The sequence below is a fragment of the Myotis davidii genome, unplaced genomic scaffold, assembly GCF_000327345.1.
Source record: "Myotis davidii unplaced genomic scaffold, ASM32734v1 scaffold1437, whole genome shotgun sequence".
Taxonomy (NCBI): domain Eukaryota; kingdom Metazoa; phylum Chordata; class Mammalia; order Chiroptera; family Vespertilionidae; genus Myotis; species Myotis davidii.
In genome coordinates this window covers 1,361,072-1,370,437 of record NW_006288601.1, presented here as the reverse complement: position 1 = coordinate 1,370,437, position 9,366 = coordinate 1,361,072, and the positions used below count along the sequence as shown (strand labels likewise).

The 9,366-nt window shown below is 40.4% G+C and overlaps 1 protein-coding gene across 1 annotated transcript in view; it reads left to right on the top strand.

Moving 5' to 3' along the window:
- The window catches only part of TANGO6 (transport and golgi organization 6 homolog), a 160,442-nt gene that overhangs the window by 65,870 nt on the left and 85,206 nt on the right, over positions 1-9,366 (top strand). The window contains exon 13 of the mRNA XM_006760364.2: positions 7,471-7,986. Within this exon, the coding sequence (XP_006760427.1) occupies positions 7,471-7,986 (516 nt within the window). The remainder of the gene's footprint in view (positions 1-7,470; positions 7,987-9,366) is intronic.

Genomic DNA, 9,366 nt, shown 5'->3' with positions numbered 1-9,366 from the left:
CAGACAACCGCACCCTCAGCCACCAGCCCGTTCTGCGTGCACCTCTGCACCTTTGTATTTTCTGCACTGCGCCTCCTTTGAGTCTCGGTATGCTGTTCTCTTTCCTTCTAGTTGAAGAATTTCCCCTCAGCCAGCTTTCCTGTGGTTCTGGGTGATGTCCGTTCCGTCTTTTAGTTGTATTTTTGAAGTGGTTGTTCGAGGCAGCAAACTCCGGTGTTTACCTATGCCGCCATCTTGGTTTCTCCCCCCATCTGTTTTAAATAGTTTCATTTTAACATAGGATCCATTGTTATGCTCACATCATGTAACATGTTAAAGCTTTGTTTCCAGTGGATGTATCTTTTACATACTTAATTTTTTAAAAAATATATTTTATTGATTTTTTACAGAGAGGAGGGGATAGGGATTGAGAGTTAAAAACATTGATGAGAGAGAAACACCGATGAGCTGCCTCCTGCACACCTCCCTCTGGGGATGTGCCCGCAACCCAGGAACATGCCCTTGACCGGAATCAAACCTGGGACCTTTCAGTCCGCAGGCCGACACTCTATCCACCGAGCCAAACCAGTTAGGGCATACTAATTTATAATTTTTAAATTTTCTCTCTCAAAAGTATTTATTATACACTTGCTTTGTGCCAGATACTGAGCTGAGGTGCTTGGAATACAACAGTGGACCAAGGAGACCTGGTCTCTACCCGCATGAAGCTATCAGTCCAGTAAGGGAGTCAGATACCAAATAACTATCCAAAAAATATAGATAGAATTGAATGAAGTGCTGTAGAAAAGTGGAAGGTACCAAGAGAACATAGCATCCAACCTAGGCTGGGAAGGTCTCTACTGAGGACATGTAAGTTTAAGGTCAGACTTGAGTGATGGATAGAAATTTGGGAGTACATGTAGTGCAGATGGAGGAAACTCTTCCAATTAAAGAAAACATTTGTACAAAGACCAGGAAGCAGGAAAGAGCTTGGTATACTTGAGACACTGATAGAAGGCTAGTATAGCTGGAAGGTAGAGACTGAGGGTCAAAGTAGTGCTAGATAAGGTGGAAAGTATGCTCTGTCTAATTATTTCCATACTAGAGGCCGGGTGCATGAAATTCGTGTACAGGTAGGGTCCCTAGGCCTGGCTGGCAATCAGGGCTGATCGGGGCCTTTAGGCTGCCGGCCGGGGCCTTACTTTGTTCTGCGCCACCCCTTGTTGGTCAGCACACGTCATAGCAAGTGATTTCCCAGTCTCCTAGTTGAACTCCCAAGGGACAATTTGCATATTAGGCATTTATACACACACATACATACATACATACATACATACATACATACACTAGAGGCCTGGTGCACGAAATTTGTGCATGGTGTGTGTGGTGGGGGTTCCCTCAGCCCAGCCTGCATCCTCTTGCAATCCGGGACCCCTCAGGGGATGTCCAGCTGCCTGTTTAGGCCCGATCCCACTAAACCAGCAGTCGGACATCCCTCTTGTAATCTGGGACCGCTGGCTCCTAACCACTCACCTGCCTGCTTGCCTCATTGCCCCAACCACTTGCCTGCCTACCTCATGGCCCCAACCCCTCTGCCTGCCTGCCTCATCGCCCCTAATCACTTTGCCTGCCTGCCTGATCGTCCCTAACCACTCGCCTGCCTGCCTAATCACTCCTAACTGCTCACCTGCCTGCCTGATCGCCCCTAACCATTCTGCCTGTCTGCCTGATCGCCCCTAACTGCTCACCTGCCTGCCTGATTGCCCCTAACTGCCTCTACCTTGGTCCTGCCACTGCTGTTTCATCCAGAAGGACATCTGGAATGACGTCCAAAAGGTCTTTCGGCTGTCCAGTCTAATTAGCATATTATGCTTAATTATTATAGATTAGGTTAGGAGACTACTCATTGCCCCAACCACTTGCCTGCCTACCTCATGGCCCCAACCACTCTGCCTGCCTGCCTCATCGCCCCTAATCACTTTGCCTGCCTGCCTGATCGTCCCTAACCACTCGCCTGCCTGCCTAATCACTCCTAACTGCTCACCTGCCTGCCTGATCGCCCCTAACCATTCTGCCTGTCTGCCTGATCGCCCCTAACTGCTCACCTGCCTGCCTGATTGCCCCTAACTGCCTCTACCTTGGTCCTGCCACTGCTGTTTCATCTAGAAGGACATCTGGAATGACGTCCAAAAGGTCTTTCGGCTGTCCAGTCTAATTAGCATATTATGCTTAATTATTATAGATTAGGTTAGGAGACTACAAGAAGGCAGAATGGGCTTAGTGCAAGTATTATGAAATCTAACCTGAAATCAGACTAGCTATAGCTCTTAGCAATGAGTAGGGAACCCTTTGGGAATGGAATTTTGAGTTTGAGGATTCAAATTTGATACTGATTTTTTTATACCGATTCTTGATATGTTAAAATTTCCCATCTCTAACCTGTCCCAAATTGAAAAATAGAACATAGAAATCTCCATTTCCCTTTCTAAAAGCCTATTGTTGGGACTGGCTGTGTAAATTAGTAATGTTTTAAGAGTCTCACGATTTATGCAAATGTACATTCCTTACCTGTCCCTGCCCTTTCATGAGCTATCCTGACTCACTGATTGCATCCTGGCTTTCCCTGACTTTGCAGTTACTTAAATTAACATGAACACATCACCCTTATACTTTTGCTCTAAATCTAGTCTCCTCCCCCCCCACCCCACCCCGTTTGGTTTGTGGATTTACTAGTATAAGTGGCTTCTAGAGAAACGCTGGGTTTTCTGTCTGTGTTGGAAAAAAAAAGTCATGATTCTGAATTACATTTTCAGATAACTATTGTCAGGTTTAGGGTTTTTTGCTTCAGAGTCTAGAAGATTATACTGTACCTATTCTCAGTTAGGATTAATTATTTTAACTAATGAAACAGTATCTAGTAGCATTTGAACCTTTCTTTTTTTTCCATTCTAATTTATGTAATTAAGGTAATCATTAGAATATAGTGACTGGGAAGAGGAGTTAATTATGAGAAAGTGTAGGTTTAAGACTTCTAATAAGACAACTATAACTCCAAACTCATTTTCTAAATTTCAGGATTGGTTATCAGTACAAGTAGTATGATGCTGGGAACTTCCCGGTCCCCTCAGGAAGCAATTTTTGCCTGATGCTTTCTGACCTGTTGGGTCCTCTGAGCTCTGAGGCTCAGGTGGTGGGGCTGGACTTGAACCCAGATCTTGAAATCTCATACCACATTTTCTAAGAGTATCGTGGAATGAACTTATTCAAGAAATATTTATCAAGTACCTCTTGGCCTTCATGGAGCTTACTTTTTAGTAGCTATGATTAATCTGATGAATTCTTATTTTTTTTAAAAGATTCTTATTTTTATATTTTATGTTTTATATTTTATATTTTAAGTATAGCTCACCATAAAACAGGGCATACTGCATGCTGACTTAGAACAAAAGTAAAAATACTACTGACAAATAAATTCAGTGCCATTATGTTAATAAGGATCCAGGTATGTAAACTAAAGGATCCAGGTCAGCTAAAGATCTGAAGAAATATAGGTGATATATGGAAATGAGAACATAAAAAATAAATGTATTTTTCAGAATTGGGAATTTTTAGGTCAGGATTTTATTGCTGGAAGAGACCGTGCGATTCTTCCAAAACAGTGATTCTCATTGGAGCAGAATGAGGCAGGATGTGTGTATGCCTGCCCCAGAGGGGAGCTGTGCTGAGTCTCAGGTGGGGCTTTTTCAGTGTGCAGTTCCCTCCTCTGGATGTCATTCTCAGATGCTTCCCTTGGAAGCACCTTCCTATCACCCTCAATCCTGACCCCGCCAGTCCAACCCCCAGTTCTCAAATTGAAAATTCGCAGAAGTTTAGAAGAACTCACCATCTAACTGGATCACTCCTGACACCCTGAGGAAACTCATAGTTGTGGGCTGACATAGCTCTGCTCATTCCATTACTGAAGCATTTCAGAAACTCTGGAAGCCAGATAAAGGAGTCTGTCATTGTGGGCTGCTCCTTCAGGCCTCAGGGCTTTTCCACAGAATTCTGTGCTGAGTAGCAGTGACAGTAGAACCCGGGGCTTCATGTCAGGTCTCAATCTTGATGGTAGCCCTAGATGACCCTTGAAAAGTAATTAACTATGTAGTGCCTCGGTTTTCTCACCTAATTAAGTGAATATTACTTTATATCTCGATATAGTTTTTTAATATTTATGAACAAATAGTTGATACCTGTAGCCTTAGATTTCCCTCATTTTTTGAATAGTGGGGAATCTGTAGGCTTATGAAGCTGAGGGTGTGCATTGCTTTGATTGCCTTATCAACTATTTGATTCAGAAAACACCTACTTGCCCATGTGATTAAAGAAGTTACCCAGTTTAATAGGATGAATCCCCCAATAAATAAGAAATTTGAAAACAGGGAGAACAGATGCTTTTCTTTTAATACACAATTTTTTAGAGCAGTTTTAGGTGCATAGAATAATTGAGCAGTAGGTACAGAGATTTTGCATGTACCTGCCTCTCCCACTATCAACATCATGTAATAGAGTGGTACATTTATTACAGTCGATGGACCTACACTGGTACATCATTATCACCCAAAGTCTATTAACTCCTGGTGTTGTTTACTCTATGGGTTTTGACAAATGTACAATGACATGTATCTACCACATTAATAGTTTCACTGTCCTAAAAACCCTCAGTGCTCTGTCTGTTCATTCTCTCCCCGCCAACCCCCCCAACTCCTGACAACCACTGATCTTGCTACTGCCCCTACAGTTTTGCCTTTCCCAGAATGTTACATGGTTGAAAGCATACACTATGTAGCCTTTCCAGACCGGTTTCTTTTACTTAGTAATATGTGTTTAAGGTTCCTCCACATCTTTTGTGGTTTGATAACCCATTTCTTTTTAGTGTTGAATAATTTCATTTCTAGCAGGTGTATAGTGGTATCTTGTTGTTTTAATTTGAAATTCCTTGATATAGGATATTGAGTATCTCTTCATATGCTGTATATCTGTGCATCTTCTTTGGTGAAGTATCTATTGAGGTCTTTTACTCATTTTTAATTGTGTTGTTTGTTTCCTCATTGTTGAGTTCTTTATATATTTTGGATAAATGTCCTTTATCAGATATGCCTTTTGCAAATATTTCTTCCTGGTCTGTGGCTTGTCTTCTCTTTTTCTTGACATTGTCTTCTGCAATGTCAAGAACAGAAGTTTTTAATTTTAATGAAGTCCAGCTGATCAATTATTTCTTTCTTGGGTTCCTTTTCTTTGATATTTAATAGAAAAAAGTCATCTCCATACCCAAGATCATAATGATTTTTCTCCTATTTTATATTGTAGGAACTTTATAGTTTTGCATTTTACAGTCTATGATCCATTTTGAGTTAATTTTTGTAAAGGTGTAAGGTCTGTGTCTAAATTCTTTTTTTTTCTTTTCCGCACATAAATGTCCAATTATTCCATCACCATTTGTTGAAAAGCTTGTCTTTTCTTCATTGTATTGCCTTTGCTTCTTTGTCAAAGATCAGTTCACTATATTTATGTAGGTCTATTTCTGGGTTCTCTCTCTTTTCTGTAGGTCTATTTGTTTTGTATTGTATATATTTTTTTAAGAAATTGTATATAATAGAAATGAAAAAGAGTCCATGTACTGTAGATATTCCCATTTCAGATGCATAAAGAAAAAACACACACAAAGATCCATTGTACTACAGAGGTGCTGAATGACGTTTGGCATAATGATAGTACTAGCAAAATTATTCTAAAATGTCGTTCAGTTCCACATAGATTCCTGATAAAATTGACCCTTTTCTTAGGTAACATATACCTTTACTCTAGACACACATGTTCTCTTCCTTAAGATACAGTAACACAAAAATGGTCACTTGTTTTACACATGAAGATAATCTGACATGTTGCAGAACTAGAAATTCCACTTTATACCAAATTTGCATTAGTTTCTAATTGTTTAAACAAAGAATTCTGAGGAGAGTGTGTGGTGAAATTCTGCAGGTATGAACCTGTAATGTGCCTCAAGTTTTCACTTAATTTGGAGGAAAGTGGTGGGGAAAGTGAGCAGTAACAATTTGTGGACTTATAGTATAAAATGAAAACATTATATAGGTCCTGCAAAAACAGTTAGTTGGTTAATTGGTTGTTTGTTGGATAATGAAACAAATGAATGAATAAGTAATAAATATTCTGCCTTGTTCTAAAAAGGGTTTAAGAATTGCAATGCTACCTAGCCTCTTTAGATCATTTAGTTAAGAACATTTGTTCAAGTGAGACCACGTAGGATATTAGCCAGACTTGTAGAGTTCACATCTTACCATATGGCCTTGGACATGTTACTTAACTGTACTGTGCTTCAGTTTCCTCCTGTTTAAAATATAGATAAAAAAAACCTCACCTGAAACCTGTATGATCATGTTGACCAATGTCACCCCAATAAATTTACTAAAAAAATAAAATGTAGATAATTATTGTAATTAGATCATAGGGATATGAATGTGTTTTGTTTATCATCCTATTGAGGATGTGCCCGCAACCCAGGTACATGCCCTTGACCGGAATCGAACCTGGGACCTTTCAATCTGCAGGCCGACGCTCTATCCACTGAGCCAAACCGGTTTTGGCTGGTTATCGTATTTATTTTTAAAACCTTTACATGGTACTTACTGTGTGTCAGGCGCTAAGTACTTTGCTAATAGGAACTCATCTTTTATGGCAGAAGGTACTTTAAAAATACAATAAAAGTAAAAAATACATTAATCTGGAAAATAATTTTATCATATAATTGGGTATTAAAATCTGACTTGGGCCTTAGCCAGTTTGGTTCAATGGATAGAGGGTCCTGGATTCGATTCCAGTCAAGGACACATACCTCAGTTGCAGGCTCCTCCCTGGTCCAGGCCCTATTTGGGGCTCATGCAGGAGGCAACCAGTCAGTGTATTTCTCTCACATTGATATTTCTCTCTGTCTTTCCCACTTTCTTTCACTCTTTCTAAAAATCAATGGAAAAATATCCTTGGGTGAGGATTAAAAAAATCTAATTTGGTAAGAATAGCTGTAGAGATAAACAGTTTAAGGGGTAAGTGGGTACAAAGGATGTAAAGAGGCTCTTAACAGAAAAAGAAATGCGATGGCCAATAAACATGGAAGGATGTTTAGCAGCACTATTAGTTTGGCTAATGCAAATTAAAACTATAAGATGCCATGTTATGCTCATCAGATTGTAAAAATTAAGAGCAATAGTCTGCATTGCTGATGTATTTGTTAACTTAGAAAAGGACCTATATACATGTTAAGTATTCAATAAATGTTTTTTGTTGTAATTACTCAACAGTGGCTGTTAGTGCCAGACTCAGGCTACCTGCTGATTACACCAGCAACCAGATTTTCTCCCCGCCCCTTTCACTCAGAATGTTTTGCCTTATGTTAAAGTCATGTTAACATTTGCCATTTTTTATTTCATTTTGTAGTTGAATTCAAGTGATTTTGCTGTCCTGAAGCAATTGCTGCCTCTGTTGGAGAAGGTCTCTATCACACACCCAGACCCTGTCATCCAAGAACTCGCTGCTGACCTTCGCATCACCATCTCTACCCATGGAGCCTTTTCTACCGAGGCTGTCAGTGTGGCTGCCCAGAGTACCCTGAACAAAAAGGACCCAGAAGGGAAAACAGAAGAGCAACAACAAACCAGTCATGAAAGATACACTGATGTGTCGCATAGCCACCTCGAACCACAGCAAAGCCACGAGAAACCCAATCAAACTGGCCTGAAGTCTAGTGCTCCACTCATTCCTCAGGAGGCCAGTGAGTCCAGCATTACTGCAAACGAGAAATCTGGAAGCATAACCACAGAACAGCTCCAGGAAGTTCTTTTATCTGCTTATGACCCTCAAATTCCAACTCGGGCTGCTGCCCTGCGGACTCTTTCTCGCTGGATAGAACGGAGGGAAGCAAGAGTCCTTGAGGTGCAAGAGAAGCTTCTCAAGGTGAGGAGAGCATCCTACAGAAACACACACTGGTGGGGCAGCTTCCCAGTGTCTTACTGTGTATCAAGTCCTGTCCTGGATTACTTCCAGGGAACTTGTAATTGTCTGAGGAGGCAAGACTTAGACACAGGAGAGACCCAGGAACGACACAATTGAACATGAACAGAGTACCGGAATTTTTACAGGCAAGAAATACCGTGGACAGTCAGGAAGAGGAAAGAGTTGAAATCTGGAGGAAGTATCTCTTGATATAGCCTTAACAAACTAGTAAAGTCTGAGCAGGTGAAAGAAGAGGGGCTGGAACAGCATGAGCAAATTCCCAGAGATGGGAAAGTACCTTTCTGGTAAATAAACACTGTGACCAGCCAGATAAACCACCTGTTTTCTCTGGGCCCCTTTTAAAGGGGCATTAGAACTGGGTCTGCTCCCCTCTACTCCCTCCATCACAGTGAAAAAACACACACGTTGTTCTTTACATCAGAGATTTATGTGGGAGAACATATATGCTTAGCTGGGGATCTTTTCTCTTTGTGGAAATTATCCTGACCTCAGTGTGAGTTAAGAGCAAATGATCTAGAGCAGCGGTCACCAACCTTTCGGACCTCATGGACCACCAGTGGTCCGTGGTCCACTGGTTGATGACCACTGATCTAGAGACTACTGACCAAATTCTAGATCATTTTCTTGGACAAGTCACTTAAACTTTCTGAGCCTCAATTTCTAAATTGTTAAAGCGAGGGTCCACTTTATGTTGAAAGATTTAAAATAAAATCGTCCATGTAAAGCACTAATCATAGTGACAGGCACATAATGAGCATCAAGTAAAGGTTAGCTGTTGTTATTATCTCTACACTAGGAATAGGCTTCCATATGGTTAAGCCATTAGAGTAAGAATTGTAATTCTGATTGAAACCATTTATTTTTAGCCACTGAAGTATTAGAATCGACAGTATAATAATAATTGCTATTTATTGAGACAGGCCCTATACCTTTCAGACATTGTCTGTAGTCCTCACAACAGTTGCAATATTGGTATTATCCCCCACTTTATAGATGAGAAAAGCGAGGAATGGAAATGTGCCAAAGATCTGTTGTCATTAAAATATTGCTGAAAATGTTAAATTTTATATCTTCTTTGAGTAATCATAAAAAAAAAAAACCCTTCATACTCCTATTTAGATGGTGAATTCAGTGAACATCTTTGGGATTTTTAAAAATTCATTTAATCTTCATCTGCTGTACATAATAGGTGATCAAGGTCCTGTCAGTTCTTTTTCCAAGAAACCTTTCAAATCAGTCTCTTCCTCTTTATTCCCATGGCCATTACCTTGGATTAAGCTTCCTTTACTTCATACATGATTCCCACCCCTTCCAACCTGG